At 35.7% G+C, this 19,185-nt stretch overlaps 1 protein-coding gene across 1 annotated transcript in view; it reads left to right on the top strand.

Moving 5' to 3' along the window:
• abat (4-aminobutyrate aminotransferase) overlaps window positions 1-19,170 on the top strand; it is a 41,113-nt gene extending 21,943 nt beyond the window's left edge. Inside the window, exons 6-16 of the mRNA XM_073841100.1 lie at window positions 6,081-6,130; window positions 7,185-7,265; window positions 7,685-7,777; window positions 9,158-9,220; window positions 9,307-9,370; window positions 10,845-10,993; window positions 11,395-11,532; window positions 12,014-12,181; window positions 14,168-14,314; window positions 14,601-14,712; window positions 17,179-19,170. Coding sequence (XP_073697201.1) covers window positions 6,081-6,130; window positions 7,185-7,265; window positions 7,685-7,777; window positions 9,158-9,220; window positions 9,307-9,370; window positions 10,845-10,993; window positions 11,395-11,532; window positions 12,014-12,181; window positions 14,168-14,314; window positions 14,601-14,712; window positions 17,179-17,300 — 1,187 coding nt within the window. The 3' untranslated portion in view covers window positions 17,301-19,170. The remainder of the gene's footprint in view (window positions 1-6,080; window positions 6,131-7,184; window positions 7,266-7,684; window positions 7,778-9,157; window positions 9,221-9,306; window positions 9,371-10,844; window positions 10,994-11,394; window positions 11,533-12,013; window positions 12,182-14,167; window positions 14,315-14,600; window positions 14,713-17,178) is intronic.
• Window positions 19,171-19,185: the final 15 nt, after the last annotated feature.

Genomic DNA, 19,185 nt, shown 5'->3' on the forward strand with positions numbered 1-19,185 from the left:
TTACTTAATTTGCAGACCGAGTGAGAATAGAAGGTGTTGTAAAGGAGCTGTAAAGTTCATGTGAATGAGACATTAGGTAATCTGACAGCGTTGCATTCGATCCCCCACCAACGCCATCTCTCACCATTTCACTGGTTAGCCTCTGGTCTGTCTGTGTTTTGGAGGAGGCATGGCTTTGGAGAGTGATTATGCAGGGAGGTTAGGATGTTATGCTTTCAAAGCTAACTTGTTATTGCTAGCCACTCCGAAATCGCCTACTCTACACTGTAAAAGCAAAATTCTGTGAAATTTACAGTAAAATACTGGCTGCAGCATTTTAGGTTTTACGATTTAAATTTACAATGAAATACCATCATTTTATTCACTAATATAATGTTAAAGGAACACTCTACTTTTTTTGGAAATAGGTTCATTCTCCAACTCCCCCCGAGTTAATAAGTTGAGTTTTACCGTTTTGAAATCCATTCAGCCGTTCTCCTGTTCTGGCGATATCACTTTTAGCATAGCTTAACATAGATCATTGAATCCTATGATTGTGGTAATAGTTTTGTAGTAAATTTATGTACCGGTATAGGAAAAAAAATATATAATTAAACACATTTTTGTTTTTGAATTAAACATATTTTCTAAGAAAATATGTATTGTTTGAAATATTTTGATTAGGAGAAATGAAACTAATAAGAAACCATGAAAAATTGCCCAGGCCAGAAATGGCAACATCTATTTAAACCAAAGTTTATGATTTAAAATTTACCTCATCTTTACTTTGTGATTAGGCATGTGACAGTATATAAATTTCCTATCGTGATAATTGACAAAACTTTAGCACAGTATTATATCTAAGTACAGTAACACAATGCACAAAAACTATCTACAAAGTAAACAAATGAACAGTGTACATTTTTATGCAGCAGTGTTGTAAATTTTGACTGGTTGATGGAAAAGAAGTGGCTGTGCATTCTACAAATCTAAACATTTCAGATGTTTAGCCCCAGAATTAGCCAGTATTTTGTGTCCACAATAACAATACCTTACATTCATTAGCCCAGCATACTATACTATTATATCTATTTGTGATATAATAATAAAAGAAACTACTATGAGTTAATAAAGAAATATAATTTTTATATTTTAGCCAACACATGTAATGATGACATGAAAATGTACTGCATGACAGGAATTACCTGTGAGGTAACAGCTGGTGTGTTTTCCCACAAACACATCCATTTTTATGGACAAATGGTTGTTTCACTCGACCTCACAGAACTGGAAGAGCCGGATGAACACAGCATTTAACCTGAGGTCAAACTATTATTCTGTTTCACTGCATAGTGAGCTGTAAGCATGCGGTTTTAAAAGGTAGTAGTATTAATTATGCAACTTTTTAAGATGCCTAATTTTTGAGAGATTATTATGAGGGATGTATCAGCTGAGTTCAGCTTTCTGTTTTTTGACAGAAGGGAACAACACCGTCCAGTGAAGTTATGCACCAGATATCTATAATACATATTTTGTGCTTTGTCATAATTTGTCTGTTGAACGTTCAGCATGAGCAAGAGCTCTCTGCTGGTCATAACTGGGATTGCTATGCAGAGTTTTATGTAATCTCAACTAAAAGAAATACAAAAACGGTTTGGGCAGGACACATGTTCATGTGAACCATGACATTTTAGTTTGCTCAGGGTAAATCATAAATCATAACAGATCAGTTCAGGCTTGTTTTTTGGAGTGCATCAGCCTTAACTGCTATTTAACATTCAAAAATTTTTTAGACTGCAGTACAATTAATTGTTAATCTGTTCATAATTGCCTCATCAGAGCAGGCACGTGCAGGGGGGAGGGGCGGAGGGTGCTTGAGCACCTGCCCTTTTTGTCCCTAGTGATCAAAGTGCCCTTTTTTTAAGATTTGAAGAGCACTTCAGTTTCTCATCAAACGTTCTGTCCAATCAAATGCTCTCTAGAATCCGTATTGTCCCGCCCCCTACACAGAGACGCAATAACCCGGAGCAGATCATATGCGCTCATATGTGCGATCGGCATGTATTAAACTACACAGCCTCAGCATGATTATGATCACTATTTTGTTTTAGCAAGAGTTTCATATTGAATCTATGGGGTAATTTATTAGACTGCTGTCATAAGCTTACAAATGCGGCTTTACGAGCTCAATGGCTCTGGCCCGAGCAGATATTAATGGAACGCTATTGGCTGTTCAAAATAAGTGGGCGGTGCTTAGCGATATGTTTTTGTTTCAGTTAAAAGTATGTCACAACATAGAATAACGGTGCGTTCACACTGGCACGTAGCGAGCGGGGCGAAGCGAGCGTTTTCAATTCATTCATATGGAAGTTGCGCGTAAACGGTCGCGTGGTGCATTTTGGGATTGGAAGCGGCGCGGAGAAAGCGTTGAGAGCAGCTGAGAGCGTCAAAAGGTTGGGCATTCCTCAACTTTATGCAAATCTCGAGCGCAAAACGCCGGGCGACAACCAATCGCTGTGAAAAGTAGGCAAGGCAGGATTATGACGCATGTTTCCAAAACTGGTGGATTACTGAGCTGAAATCACATAGTATTGAAAAAGTCACGCAAAAGTAAATGTACTTTGCATGTTGTTAGTATACGCAACAGTTTAGTTTGCGAACCGCCGTTAAAAGAAGACAATGGAACGTAAATAGGGTGTGAACATTGTTTTTCAGAGGCGTGCTCTGTCCTAAATTTGACACACCCCAAAGCAGTGGCGTTGTAGCGTTGCCAGCGGCACTGAGCGCAAATTTGACGCTGTAGTGTGAACGCACCGTAAGCGTCAACGCTTCCCATTGACTTTGAATGGGTGACGTCAAGCGTTGCCGAAAAGAATTGTGGATCCGTCGGCGGTGCTTCACTAGCGTTGCTCGCGGCAGAAGTTGAGAAATTTTCAACTTCTGCCGCGAGCAACGCCAGTGAAGCGCCGCGTCAGCCAATCAGATCGCTCTATGCAAATACAGTGGCCAGGCGGCAGCCAATCACGTTCATCCTGTTCAAGAGCAGCATTTCATTGGCTGACGCTGCTATGACCATAAACGTCAGCCACGCCTTCCGTTAAGCGTTGACGCTTACGCCCCGTGTGAACACACTGTAACGCTGCGTGTTTCAAGGCACTTCAGTGGACCTTTAAGGCCATAAAAAGTTTTATATATGTTAATAGTATAAGAAAAGACTTAATTATAATTTAGGAGGTCTTACATTTGGGGACGGAAAGACGAGAATCGCGATAGAGCTGGATTATTCTTCAGAAGGCAATGATGTCATGGAATAAATATGCACGCTGTACGTTTCAAAGTCAAAACGCGGCACTGATGTCTTTATATGAATGTATCTGAAGGGACCCGACTGTCCTCAGAAACGTGACATTGGCATTTTCATTTCATGCCTGATAAAACAGCTTTAATGCTGCTTTGCTTTCAGCCGTTCCCATGGAAACCGTAGTATTTCAGCGCTCCTAAAGCGCCCCCTCGTGACAGAGAATGAATTTTTATTTCCACATTTTTCAGCTCTTTATGGTCAAATTATTGCAATTATCGACCTAGTTTTTATGCAGCAAACACATAGAGTTGTAAATGTGAAAGATGTTAATGTGCCTTCTAAAAATCTAAACAATTAAGAAAAATATAATTAATTATAGACTCGATTTATCCCTTTTAATGGTATAGACCTTTTTCCTGAGTAAACGATGAGGGCCGCCATTACGAATTCTAACATCAGATTGAATGCTTTTCTGTTCCGGTTTCCACAGGAACCCATTCAAATAGCGTCCATCTGTTTTTAATGTAGCTAACGTCCGCTGCTTCGTGTCATCTACACTAGAGACCTGCGACAGAGTGCGGCGCCGGACGAATCTTGATGGGCAAGTGCGGGTGCGGGCGGGTAGAGACTCGTGTGTGTGCGGGATGCGGGAAAATAAAATGATTCGCGGGACTCCCGCAAAATAGAAATATCTAAACATAAAATATCTAAAAACAAAAAATTGTTATTCACCTATTGCACAAAAGCTGCAAGAACAACATAAATATGATTAGTAAGCGTGAGAATAGGCAGTTTCGATTTAAAGCTTGTTTGCAGCGTGAGGAATGTAGCCATCTGCTGATTTCTGGAACGCATCGCCAATCAGTGGTGTTCAAGTTAAAATCCACTCACTGCTCAAAAGTTTTGGACAGTGCTGAATATTGCGTGCTTACGAATTACAACACACAAAGTGTAGACATTTATGAAAGGCTAATCGTGCGTAATATCAATTGTGTTATAAGAGCTTTATGAGATTGCGTACTGAGATGTCAACTTTAAAGGTTTGTTTGTTTGCATTCTGCCTTGGATGCACGCAGTAGCTCATGTTTGCTTTTTTGTTAAGAATAACAGTGGTTTGTGAATGTTGATGCTTAGCTTAAATAACAAATATTTTATCCAGAGCATTTATGCTGGGGTCTAGTTGAACTTACGAGATGTTACAGAACTTTTTCATGTAAATTCAACCGATGTACTGAAAAAATCTCTATAGGTTAATTTTATGCGGGCTTTTGTGGGCGGGAGCGGGACAAAACATGAATGTCGTGGGCGGGAGCGGGACGAGATAACATTTATTTCCGCGGGTGCTTTTTAAAAACATTTTAATAGGTTTAACATTAGTTTATTAGCTTGGAATATACCCTAATTTGACTAGAAACAATGCAGACCGGAAATGCAAAGCATTCTTTCAGTTAAGAGTCGGACTTACTTCCGTGTTCAGGAAAAACGTCTATAAAGGCTGAAATTCCATTGTATACGATATTTTGTTTTTGTGTGAACCTGTATCTGAATTATAAATCATGCCATTTTATGCCTTAATATTCTACCGTCTACAATCTTGCAATACAATACATCAGGGGCCACATATATTTTCAATAGTGACCACACAAGAGTTTAATATAACAGCTGTTCTTTATTATTGTGTTTAACAGAGAGAAGAATCTTTACGTTTGACAATTTAATACACAACAATTTCTAATCAAAATTAATGGGTCCAAAGAAAATATTTTTAATCTTTTAAACATTAAAATTGTCTTTTATGTTCTGTTTCTTTCTCAAAACTGCTTCACAGCATTGGCTGCTAGAAGCCTCTGTAATAATACGTGTATCAGCAAGGAATGTGTCACAATATACAGTACAGTATTGCTGTACTGATGTTTTAAGCACATCCCTATTTAGAGAGCCCCTTTTATATTGATAAAAATATTACTAATTCTATTGTTTGAGTCCTGAACTAAACATAAATGCAATTTATTTAAACTTTGAATAATGCATTATTTGTCTTATTAATGACATTGTTACTTATTACGTAAGTAACTGGATGCCTACAATGAGGTGATGGACCCGAGGGGCTCTTTAATGCCTTGTTCCAGGTGCCCTTTTTATACTTTGAGCACCTGCCCCTTTAAGGGTCTCTGCACGGCCCTGCATCAGAGTGCGCAGTGTTCCCAAAAGGTATTTGGACGCTTAAGCCAGACTTTAAATAAAGGAAAGTCATTGCATTGTGTAATAAAAGATCTACTTATTTAAGTTCACTTCTCAGGTAAACATTTTACAAAATAAAGTTTGTTCATTTTTAAATAAAACAGTAGATGTCCATTTGGATACTCTCATAAAGGGATTTGACTTTATACATCTATTCTAACTAATTAAACAAAATATTTTTGGTACCATGGTTTGCTATTTTGTTATACATTACAATGAGACTCAATGATAAATATTTAATTGTAGCTTTATTAAATGGCTACTTTTTAAAATACTTATTATTATTACTATTAAGTACTTTGTGTGGTTTTGTATAATAGTAGCTCTGCTTAACTGCCGCTGTACTTATTGAGAGCGACTATATCAATTATCCACCTAAACCCACTAGCATGCAAATACGCTTTGTTGCCTTCGGCTCCAATTGACCAATGTGACCGGTCAATTTATTTGCTGTTTGTTTTGGTGAGTTTGTGTGTTTACACTGTCGAATCTATCTCTGCAGATATCGCACCACATGTATAATGAATAGACTGATAATATTTTTGATCCTTCTTTCTAGGTTACAATCATCCAGCCTTAATGAAAGTGATGACCAATCCAAATAATGTGGTGAGTCCTGATCAGACTGTGAAATCATTGTTTGTGTGTATTTATAGATTTGTAGAATGCAAATTAGATTTGCAGTGATCCGTCAGCATGAGTGTGACGAAATGAGAGACTTTTAAAGGCATAGTGCACAGGATATGATATTGAATTTCAATGACAATAACATAATTAAATTCACTTGCTTTATAATTCACTTTTAGCAAATATACTACTGTTCTACAGTTTCTGGCCTGTAGGACTGCATTTTTTTCACCCAAGAATAAAAATGTTTATTTGCTTACCCCCAGGGCATCCAAGATGAAGGTGACTTTGTTTCTTCAGTAGAACACAAACAAAGATTTTTAACTCAAACCGTTGCTGTCTGTCAGTCATATAATGGCAGTCAATGGGACCCATGGCTTTGAGAGTCATAAAAACGTACACAGACAAAACCAAATTAAACCCTGTGGCTTGTGATGATACACTGAGGTCTTAACACACAAAACAATCGCTCTGTGCAAGAAACTGGACAGTATTTATATAATTTTTTACCTCCGATCCACCACAATGTCCAACTGTCCTGAGTGCGTTTACAACAGTCTGTGTGTGTTTTTTTTAACTCTCATAGCTGTGGGTCCCATTGACTGCCATTATATGACTAACAGACTGCAATGGTTTGAGTTAAAAATCTTGGTTTGTGTTCTACTGAAGTCACCTACATCTTGATGCCCTGGGGGTACGCAGATGAACATAAAATTTTCATTTTTTGGATGAACTATTCCTTTAATATTAGTAGTATTTTTCAAATAGAAACGGACCAAAAATATTATTCACACATCCTGCACTATACAGATTTTTTTTTTATCAAATGCTTTTCAAAATGAGAATGTCCTGTCCCCTTATAACACCTGCAACTGACTAGCAAATAGCCAGTAAAGCCTATTTGCTATTATAAAGGACGACATGTCTGATCTAACATGCATGTCTGACCTAAACTTCCTACTTCAGTAGGAAAGTGCATAAATATAGGAAAGAATTACTTTTCTTGGGCACTTAAAACGAATCCTTGTTTTCACAGAGTGCATTTGTCAACCGGCCGGCACTTGGTATTTTGCCACCTGAGAACTTTCCAGACAAACTGATGGAGAGCCTGCTGTCGGTGAGTGTTGTTGGATTGGAAAAAACACAAGTGAAGCATCTCCTGAAAAATCAAACTGTGTTCATATTTCGAAATGTCCACAAAAGCTGATTACAACATATGTCTTTATTAATTATTGCTGATAATGCTGAAACGCTTTATATGTAAAGAGTAAGGACTACATTTTGCGCAAGGATTCCAGATTGTCTGGATCTGCCCCAATAATGAGGCAACTGCAACCTTTCACTTGAAAAACAGCTTGTGTTCGGCAGTTAAACAAAACAGCCCTTAGGGATTGTCTTGATAACATCCTTTGCAGATATCGCAACGACTCTCTTAAATGAGTGCACTCTTTTTCACATTGGCTGGAAGAGGTTTGCTGTTTATGGTAGTGTGGAGTGCAGTGAATGACTTTTTTTTTTTTTTTTTTTTTACATCAGATTGCCCCCAGCGGGATGACACGAGTGCAAACCATGGCCTGTGGTTCCTGCTCCAATGAGAATGCTTTCAAAAGCATGTTTATCTGGTACAGAGTAAGTGGACTTTCCTCAGTTTGCTCACTTGCAGACTTAATGTGTCATGATGACCCTAACAAAGCACATTTGCTTTATATACTTAGGTGTGATATTGGTTTTATTCTGGCAGTATTAAAACACACATGGAGAAGTGCTCTTTCTGAAATGGTTGAAGAACAAAACATGCTGTAGTAATTATTAAACATAAAAATAATAAATAAATAAATAAAAATAATTAAATAAATATTTTTTCATTGGCGTTATCACTTACATTTCATAGTAGATTTTTTCAGATTACTTTATATTAGGGGCTATCAATTGATGCAATTATTCATAACCAAATATGATATAATCACACAAAAAACAGTTCCTAACTGGTATGTAAATGCCATATTAGGTTGATTGTGAAATGGATTGTTGTGAACTATTGGCTTTATTGTGGACAATAAACAATAAATTGAAAAATAAATAATAAATGATTTATATATATATATATATATATATAGACAAAAAACAAAGACAAACAATTATTTAAGCATAAAAACAGTAAGTGTAATACTGCTTTAAATAGTTGTTTTTCCAAAAAAAAAATTAAAAAGTTTATTGTTTTTTTTTCAGCAAAAAATAAATATCTTACATGTTTTGCTAATTTACAGAAAAACACCCATTAAAATGTCATTAAGTGTAACAATCTTGTCAGGTATATTTACAACAAAAATCAATTTATGACATATTAAAAGACTAAATACTTTCACCCCAAATACTAATTCTACATTTTAAAAATTTGCCAATATCCCAGGTTTTGCCCATTGGTCAGTTAGACCAATTTTTACTCATTTAAAACACAATAAATTGAATATGCTTCCTTATTCTTTTATATATTTTAAGAATACGCATGTTGTTTGAAGTTTTACATAAATATTGTGTTACACTAAATGACACTGTAACATTATTTCCACCAAATTGTGACATTTTATTCTCCAAAAACTTACTTGAAACCTTAAAAGTAGGCACTTTACTTACATTTAATGTGCTTTCTATGGACGTAAAATCACTTTTGTGTCATCATTTCTTTTGATGTTGACATCTTAACGTCTTTGAACCACATATATATATATATATATATATATATATATATATATATATATATATATATATATATATATATATATAGTTTCTTATATAGCTTCTTATATAGTTTTATATACATATAGTTATAGATATAATAGATTACATCTAGATAAATATGTACATAAATGCATGTACATATATATATACACACACACAAACAAAATATAAAAATGTCTCAGCAAATATTGATATTCATTTCTATTAATCTGATTAATTGGCATATCATGATTGACCTGATATCTAATACTTGTTTTTATTGGTTGCTAGAATAAGGAGAGAGGATACGCCACCCCCACTGAGCAGGAAGTTGACACTTGCATGATCAACCAGGTTAGAAAAAATCTTTTAAAAAAGCACTACGCATATGACTATGATTTTTTTTTTCATTCACACTAATCTATTTTTTTCTGTTTTAGAGTCCTGGATGCCCAGATTTGAGCATCTTGTCTTTTATGGGAGCTTTCCATGGGAGAACTTTGGGTTAGTGCTTGTAAATTATATGTTGATTTATTAAATATAATTGAAAGGTGTGTCTGATGCAGTTTTCCTAGAGTACAGTCGTGGCCAAAAGTTTTGAGAATTACATAAATATTGGAAATTGGAAAAGTTGCTGCTTAAGTTTTTATAATAGCAATTTGCATATACTCCAGAATGTTATGAAGAGTGATCAGATGAATTGCATAGTCCTTCTTTGCCATGAAAATTAACTTAATCCTGAAAAAAACTTTCCACTGCATTGTTAAGAAGGCTTCAGGACGTCCAAGAAAGTCCAGCAAGCACCAGGATCGTCTCCTAAAGAGGATTCAGCTGCGGGATCGGAGTGCCACCAGTGCAGAGCTTGCTCAGGAATGGCAGCAGGCAGGTGTGAGCGCATCTGCACACACAGTGAGGCCAAGACTTTTGGAAGATGGCCTGATGTCAAGAAGGGCAGCAAAGAAGCCACTTCTCTCCAAAAAAAACATCAGGGACAGATTGATCTTCTGCAAAAAGTATGGCGAATGGACTGCTGAGGACTGGGGCAAAGTCATATTCTCCGATGAAGCCTCTTTCCGATTGTTTGGGGCATCTGGAAAAAGGCTTGTCCGGAGAAGAAAAGGTGAGCGCTACCATCAGTCCTGTGTCATGCCAACAGTAAAGCATCCTGAGACCATTCATGTGTGGGGTTGCTTCTCATCCAAGGGAGTGGGCTCACTCACAATTTTGCCCAAAAACACAGCCATGAATAAAGAATGGTACCAAAACACCCTCCAACAGCAACTTCTTCCAACAATCCAACAACAGTTTGGTGAAGAACAATGCATTTTCCAGCACGATGGAGCGCCGTGCCATAAGGCAAAAGTGATAACTAAGTGGCTCGGGGACCAAAACGTTGAAATTTTGGGTCCATGGCCTGGAAACTCCCCAGATCTTAATCCCATTGAGAACTTGTGGTCAATCCTCAAGAGGCGGGTGGACAAACAAAAACCCACTAATTCTGACAAACTCCAAGAAGTGATTATGAAAGAATGGGTTGCTATCAGTCAGGATTTGGCCCAGAAGTTGATTGAGAGCATGCCCAGTCGAATTGCAGAGGTCCTGAAAAAGAAGGGCCAACACTGCAAATACTGACTCTTTGCATAAATGTCATGTAATTGTCGATAAAAGCCTTTGAAACGTATGAAGAGCTTGTAATTATATTTCAGTACATCACAGAAACAACTGAAACAAAGATCTAAAAGCAGTTTAGCAGCAAACTTTGTGAAAACTATATTTGTGTCATTCTCAAAACTTTTGGCCACGACTGTACATTTTGAGCACATACAGGGATTTGATCTAGCTTGGATATATTTGCCTTACATTTGTTTGCCTTTGCAGCTATGTGTATCGAATGACTTCATTTGAAAACCAAAGAAGCCTGGCTGTTTTGTTTTACCTAGGACATCCATCCCCTAATGTGTGTGCTGTTGGATTACAGGTTGCCTGGCCACAACACATTCCAAAGCCATTCACAAGCTGGATATACCATCGTTCGACTGGCCGATCGCACCTTTCCCTAAGCTGCAGTACCCTCTGGAGGAGTTTGTGAGGGAGAACGCACAGGAAGAGGCCCGCTGCCTGGAGGAGGTCAGAGATGTCTCCTTGATGTGTTAAAAACCTTCCTCCACATAGTAAGCAAAGGAATATTTGGGGTTTAGTACAGGTGAAAACTTGAATTTGAAGGTTAGGGTAAATTTTACTTATTTTGTCTTCTGGGAAATCTTTTGTAGCCTCTGAAGGGCAATACTAAATGAAAAAAAAATGATATTTAGGCAAAATAAGGAAAAAGTGCACTTTTCTAACTATTACTATTATTTTCTCTTGCGGACTATCTTGTTTGTGAAATATCTTATTCAGGTCAGTACTAAATAAACAATAACATGCATTTTGTATGATCCCTCTTATTTTGGTCAAATAATTAACATTTTGCAGATTCTGAAACTTTTGACCTCAACTGTTAGTAAGATATTCATTTCTGTGTGTGCCAGGTTGAGGATCTCATCGTGAAGTGGAGGCAGAAGGGCAAACCGGTGGCTGGCATTGTGATCGAGCCCATCCAGGCAGAGGGAGGGGACAACCACGCTTCCCCTGACTTCTTCATCAAACTGCGAAATATTGCACGCAAGGTGAAGTGTTTTTTTTTTTTTGTTTTTTTTTTTCAGGCTAACTGCTTTCTATAATGCTTAGTTATCTTCCACGGTCGTCCTTGTTTACCAGATCTGTCCTTTGAAGTCGTTTGAGATAGACACTCCAGTTATAAATAACTAAAATGAGGCTCTTTGAACAGTCCAATAAAAAAGACACTCAAGCCTCTAAGAAGTTCTTCTTATCTGCTCTAATTTGAGTCCTTCTGAATGAGATAAGGCAGGAGACAAAAGGAAATAATTGAATATGCCAGCTTTATGTAGAGAAAAGAGGCTCCTTAAGTATTTGTGATGAAGTCCGCACTCTCCCTGAAAAGCTCAGGAAGTGTTCGCTTCAAATGGAGTGTGGTAAAGCGCAACGGCCGTGTCCGGCGGGTGTTGTATGCAGTTTTATGCGGGCTGACAGGATGGGTTTTGACAGGGAGTGAGCTGACAGATGTTTATCTGTGTCTGGTTCTTTCAGCACGGCTGTGCTTTCCACGTGGATGAGGTGCAGACAGGTGGAGGAACAACAGGCAAGTTCTGGGCCCATGAGTATTGGGGCCTGGATGACCCTGCTGATGTTGTCTCCTTCAGCAAGAAGATGCTGACAGGAGGATATTACCACAGGGATGAACTGCAAGCAGACAAAGTAAGAGCTGTCACCGCTTCCTCACATGTCCCCTCATACAAAATCGGCAACGCAAAGTCATTCCCCGTGAATTGTACCCAACTGACTGTTTTATCATTTTTGCTAACGAGTCATCATTGATGAATGGCGTTATAATGTGCTTTAGTACCAGGTGATTGTTCTGTCAGTTTCACAGTTGTTTGTCTAAATGATTGCATGTCCTTTGATGAGGTTCATAGCTGTATGGAATTGAACAATCACGCCCCCTACTGTTAGAAGCATGTTTCTTTCTGTAAAGTAATCTAAATTCTAAACCAAAAGAATCGCTTGGGCTACATTTAGTTAATTGGCTATAAATGGTTAGATTACAAGAATAACAGCTGACTGTGTTGAAGATCTTGGTTAACGATAATATATGAACACAACATTCCCTTGTTGCAACTTCCCAAATGTTGTAAACTGAAAAGAGGTTGTTTGTATCAAATGTTGTAAAAAGGGATCTGAGTGTGATCATTTTAATAATTAATCACACTTAGACCCCTCCCACTATTATTATTATTACAAAACAATAACAAAAATGTCATGTTATGGTCTAAAAGATCTTAGTGTGAGTGTGATTATACCAATAATGAAATTATGATTATCATTCAATTGTTTGCAAGATTTCTTTATTGAAGAACCCCGTTTTGTTTTTTAATAGCCTTTTTTGTTTGTTTGTTTGTTTTTGTTTTTTTTTAGTGTTTTGTTTTTTTATTAGCCAATAGCCTCTTTTAAGTTGAGGTAAAACATATTGAAGAATCCTTTTTTGTTTTTTGTGTTTAGTTTAGTTTTTTTTTTTTTTTTTTAATAGCCAATAGCCTTTTTTAAAGTTGAGGTTGAACATATAGAAGGATCTTTTTTCTGTTTTGTTTTGTTTCATTTAAAAAAAAAAAAAAAATAGCCAATAGCCTTTTTTAAGTTAAGGTATACTGATGGATTTGTTTTTGTTTTGTTTTTTTGTGGTTTTGTTTAATTTAGTTTTTTTAAATAGCCAATTGTTTTTTGTTTTGTTTTGTTTTATTTTGTTTTAATTTTGTTTTTGAAATATCCAATAACCTTTTTTAAGTTGTAGAACATTTTGAAGGATCCTTTTTTTTAAACACCCAATGCATTTTTTTGTTTTGTTTTGTTTTGTTTTTTAATAACCAATAACCTTTTCAAGGCTTTATTGAAGGACCCTTTTTATATTTTGTGTTTTTGTTTTGTTTTGTTTAATTTTTTAATAGCAATAGCCTTTTAAGTTGTGGTGGAACATACTACAGGACTTTTTTTTTTTTTTTTTTTTTAATAGCCAATAGCCTTTTTTAAGTTGAAGTACTGAACATACTAAAATACCTTTTTTTGTTTTGTTAGTTGAGTTTTGTTTGTATGTTTGTTTTGTTTTTTAATAGCCAATAGCCTTTTTTAGGTTAAGGTGGAACATACTAAAGGACCTGTTTTTTGTTCTGTTTTTTTGTTTTGATGTTTTGTTTAGTGTTTTTTTTTTTTTAAATAGAAAATAGCCTTGTTTAGTTGAGGTAGAACATATTGAAGGGCCCTTTTTTGTTTAGTTTTGTTTTGTTAATTTTTTTAAATAGCCTTAAATATTTTTATTTTTAAGTTGAGGTAGAACATACTGAAATAACTGTTTTTTGTTTTGTTTTAATAGCTAATAGCCTTTTTTAAGTTGAAGTGGAACATACTAAAGAACCCTTTTTTGTTTTGTTTTTAAATAGCCAATGGCCTTTTTTTGTCTAGTTACCTTCAAAAAACTTTATATTTACCAAAAAAAAAAACACACACACACACACACACACAAAATAAAAACATTTAATAGTGTATTTGCCTACTGATTACCTCAAAGCTAAAAGACATAAACTAAATGCCACAAAAAGCTAATTGGTTGCATGACATAAAGAAGACTTGAGTATGAGAATTTTTACACAAGTAAATTGACAATTTATACTGACATGACTGAATGCACCTCAGCCCTACAGAATCTTCAACACATGGATGGGAGATCCCTCAAAGAATCTGTTCTTGTCAGAGGTGCTTAATGTGATCAGAAGAGAGAACCTTCTGGAAGAGGTGACGCGCTCAGGGAAGGCTCTTTTGCAGGGCCTTTACGCACTGCAGGTACGGCCATCTCCATTTATATCCTCACATGACTGATTCCTCACAGGTGCCACGGTTCAGCGCGAGATGCTTTAAAACCATTAATGGTTCTATTATGTGGACGTTCATTGTTCATCTGTGGACTGGCCTCATAACTTCTGCTGCCGGAGAGGAAACCTGAGCCTGTAATCAATCTTGTCAGCATAATGAGTGTTTGTTTTGAGGCTGTGGCTGTGGATTGATGATACCTTTCACATTATGAGCCGTACATTTGTTTAACGTCTCGTTTCTTCTTCCCTTCACGTAGACCCAGTACCCTCATATCCTGAGCAGAGCCCGCGGCCAGGGTACATTCTGTGCCATAGACGCCTGCAGTGATGCCACACGCGACAGTATCATGATTAAGGCCAGGAACAAGGGTAAGCTATGGCCACTTAAACCATCACACATGAGGCTGGCGAGAGAATTAAAAGAAACTTTAAATTCATTTAAATGATTTTTTTAATAATAGGATCATTTATAGGTTTTTTTTTCTTGCATATCCATGACATAGGTCATTGTGTCTTTCACACCAGATAATTATTCATAATTGTCTAATATATCGATAAAAATATGTGACGATTCAAGTCGGTTAAGATGTTAAACGAACCACGATATATTTGGTGTTAGGAGATTATATGAATGTATCTCTGAGGGGAACTGACCGCCTTTAGAAAAGTTTAGATGGTATTTTCTTTTCATTTTGCCTCTGTATAATGCATATTAGAGTAGTGTTTATAAGCTCAGCTTTGCTGCAGTTCCATTAGCGCCACCTGCTGACAGAGACTGAATTGCAATTCTTTAAGTTATACAATCTAATTTGATATTAAAAACTGCTCATGCTGAATGTATGAAGCATCTTTGTTTGAATTGTGATTTAAATGCAGTGGTTGCATAATAATAAGGTTACATAAAAAAAATCTGAATTTCAAGATATAAACTCGCAGTTGTGAGAAAAAGTGAGAACTGCGAGAAAAATGTCAGAATTGTGAGATATAAACTTGCAATTGTGAGAAAAATATCAGAATTGCAAGAAAAAAGTCAGAATTGGGAGATATATACTCACATTTGTGAAAAAAGTCAGAATGGCGAGAAAAAGTAAGATATGAACTTGCATTTGTGAGAAAAATGTCAGAATTGCAAGATATAAACTCGCAATTGTGAGAAAAAAAGTGAGAATTGCTATGTAAACTCACAATTGCAAGAAAAAAGTGAGAATTGTGAGATATAAACTCGCATTTGAGAAAAAAGTGAGAATTGCGAGAAAAAAGAGAATTGCAAGATATGAATTGCATTTGTAAGAAAAAAGTGAGAATTGTGAGATATAAACTCGCATTTGTAAGAAAAATGGCAGAATTGTGAGGAAAAAAGTCAGAATGGCAAGTAATTGTGATTTAAACTCATATTTGTGAGAAAAAAAATCTGAATTGTGAGAAAAAAGTGTGAATTGTGAAATATAAACTCATATTTTTGAGAAAAAAATCTGAATTGTGAGAAAAAAGTGTGAATTGTGAGATATAAACTCATTTGTGAGAAAAAAAGTCAGATTTGAGAGATTAAAATTCACATTTGTGAGAAAAAAGTCAGAATTCTGAGATATACACTAACATTTTTGAGAAAAAAATCTGAACTGTGAGAAAAAAGTGTGAATTATGAGATATAAACTCATATTTTTGAGAAAAAATATCAGAATTGTGAGAAAAAGTCAGAATTGCGAGATATTAAAAATCGCATTTGTGAGAAAAATATCAGAATTGTGAGAAAAAGACAGAATTACGAGATATTAACATATTTGTGAGAAAAAAGTCAGAATTGTGAGATATTAAAAATTGCATTTGTGAGAAAAATATCAGAATTGTGAGAAAAAGTCAGAATTGCGAGAAATTAACTTATATTTGTGAGAAAAAAGTCAGAATTGTGAAATATTAAAAATCGCATTTGTGAGAAAAATATCAGAATTGTGAGAAAAAAGTCAGATTTGAGAGATATTAAAATTCACATTTGTGAGAAAAAAGTCAGAATTCTGCGATATACACATATTTTTAAGAAAAAAATCTGAATTGTGAGAAAAAAGTGTGAAATATGAGATATAAACTCATATTTTTGAGGGGAAAAAAATCTGAACTGTGAGAAAAGTGCGAATTGTGAGATATAAACTCATATTTTTGAGAAAAATATCAGAATTGTGAGAAAAAGTCAGAGTTGCGTGATATAAAGTCATATTTGTGAGAAAAAAAGTCAGAATTACGAGATATTAAAAATCGCATTTGTGAGAAAAATATCAGAATTGTAAGAAAAAAGACAGAATTACGAGATATTAACATATTTGTGAGAAAAAAGTCAGAATTGTGAGATATTAAAAATTGCATTTGTGAGAAAAATATCAGAATTGTGAGAAAAAAGTCAGAATTGCGAGAAATTAACTTATATTTGTGAGAAAAATATCAGAATTGTGAGAAAAAAGTCAGATTTGTGAGATTAAAATTCACATTTGTGAGAAAAAAGTCAGAATTCTGAGATATACACATTTTTAAGAAAAAAAATCAGAATTGTGAGAAAAAAAGTGAATTATGAGATATAAACTCATATTTTTGAGAGGAAAAAATCTGAATTGTGAGATATAAACTCATATTTTTGAGAAAAATATCAGAATTGTGAGAAAAAGTCAGAATTGCATGATATAAAGTCATATTTGTGAGAAAAAAAGTCAGAATTGTGAGATATTAAAATTCGCATTTGTGAACAAATATCACAATTGTGATAAAAAAGTCAAAATTATGAGATTTTAAATGGCAAAAAGTTACACATAAGATGCAGTGTCTTTACTGTGTTCTCTATCTCACCAGGTCTATTTATGGGTTCCTGTGGAGAAAAGACCATCCGTTTCCGTCCCTCTTTGGTCTTCAAGGAGTACCACGTCCATCAGCTCCTGAACATCCTGAACGACGTCCTGGCTGAGCATAAATAGAGTGCTAGCTGCCAGTTCAGCCTTGATTATGAAGCATATAGGGGTCCAAGCCCACTTAAGGGTTTATACCAGCCTGTCACAATTAATTGGTCACTGTCTCTCTCTCTCTCTCTCTCTTTTTATTCGCTCTCTTCCTGTCATTACTAATTAAGAAGGATAGAAATCAGTTTTCCATTTTTTTATTTTTTTTATTTAACCAACAGATTTGGCCCTGCCACCATATTTCCCATCGTTTACAGATTAAAGATCTGAATAAATTTGTAGGAATTATAATTCTACTCAAATTCACATATTTTAAAAAAACTCTGACGACATCGCAACTTTGTTTAGTGAACTTTAAGGTTTAGGTTTAACAAGCCGCAAGTCAGTTGAATAAAGCAATATAGTGACCACAGAGACAGGATTTCTAATCGCAATATATCTTATATCCCTTTATATGTCAAATAAAGTCCTTAGCATTTGAGACGATCCTTAACATGAAACGTGTATGACGCCAAAACTACAGAAAAGAAGCTATTGTCTGATTGATTTATGGAGATCGTAAGAACTATTTTAGCATCTATAGAGAAATGGCTGTAATAGTGTGTAATTTTGCATGACGGAAGATTGAATTTACAGAGTCCCTGAATATTACAGTCCTGAATTAAAAGCATGTGTGAACGACAAATCGTGGAAGCGGTGTTGGCCTCATTGCATCCTGAGGCGCTAGAGAAAGCTAATGGAAAGCTGGAAAAAGTGAAGGTGCAGAGAACTGTAGAGCCTCTATTCCCATTTTAATAGGACGTCTGTTTAGGACGAAAACCTTCACGCAATCAGCAAGTCCCTTTTTTATTAAGGTGGCTGCTTTCCTGTATCATTGCTCAGTCATAAAGAGCCACTGTCATTACTGAGAAGTGAGGCCTCTTATTTAAAGATATACGTAATGTTGCCAGCACAAAACATTTAAAGCACAACCTGGTGTGGTAACGTGAGGGCTGTTATTTTCTACAATCCTGGAGAATAAACAGGGTAAATGAAAGGCCATAACGTTTATTTTTCTCAACCAAACGTCCACCTGATTTAACAGAAATCTGTCAGGAAGCATGTTTGAAAAGCACAAGTTCGAGGCCACTCGGCTTAGTATCCATCCTCTGCTCAGGTGAACATGATCCCCTCCTGTTTCTCATTACAGGCCGTGTAAGAAAAGATATATTATTGCGCTGGATAACAACTAGAAGATCATCACTCAATGGTTGTCACAGCGTAAGAACATTTATGATCTTTGGGGTGATTCTCCTTTTCTATGTGCTCCAAGCTAACAGAGTAAACATCCCTTCAGCTTGTCTTTTTGTTTTTAAACACTTAAACCCCAGTATGTACTTACTGTAGTGAGATTATGCAATGCCCATTGTGTAAGTTTTGTTAGTGAACACTAACCACCAAAAATTGTTTTCTCCTTGTTTACAGTTGCATCAGAATCAAATTCCTTATTTAACTGACATTAACATCAAATAATATGTACAAAATCATACATACCCCCTCTAACACAAAGTGTTATTCTTTCGTGATATTGTGTCCCATATGTTAGTGTAATGTAGAAATGTAATTCATGTTGTTTTGGATGCCTTTAAATGTTCCTTTTAATGTTGTGGACAGGCAATGTGCGACAATGTGAAAGCTGTGTCTGTCTGTACTCGGCGCAGTCAGTATTTAATTGAGAAATGTGTATTATTGATAGAGATACTAACAATTATATAAAAAAAATTGCAGATGTTTACAGTTATGTGTAGAGTAGAAAGAAATTATAGATGTAATTTCTACTTAAAGCCTAAATGTTGTCTGAGAAAGTTATAAAATAAATCTGTTCAAATAAATCAGAGATTTTGATTAATCTTTTACCGTTCTT

The sequence above is a fragment of the Garra rufa genome, chromosome 1 (genome assembly GCF_049309525.1).
Source record: "Garra rufa chromosome 1, GarRuf1.0, whole genome shotgun sequence".
Lineage (NCBI taxonomy): Eukaryota > Metazoa > Chordata > Actinopteri > Cypriniformes > Cyprinidae > Garra > Garra rufa.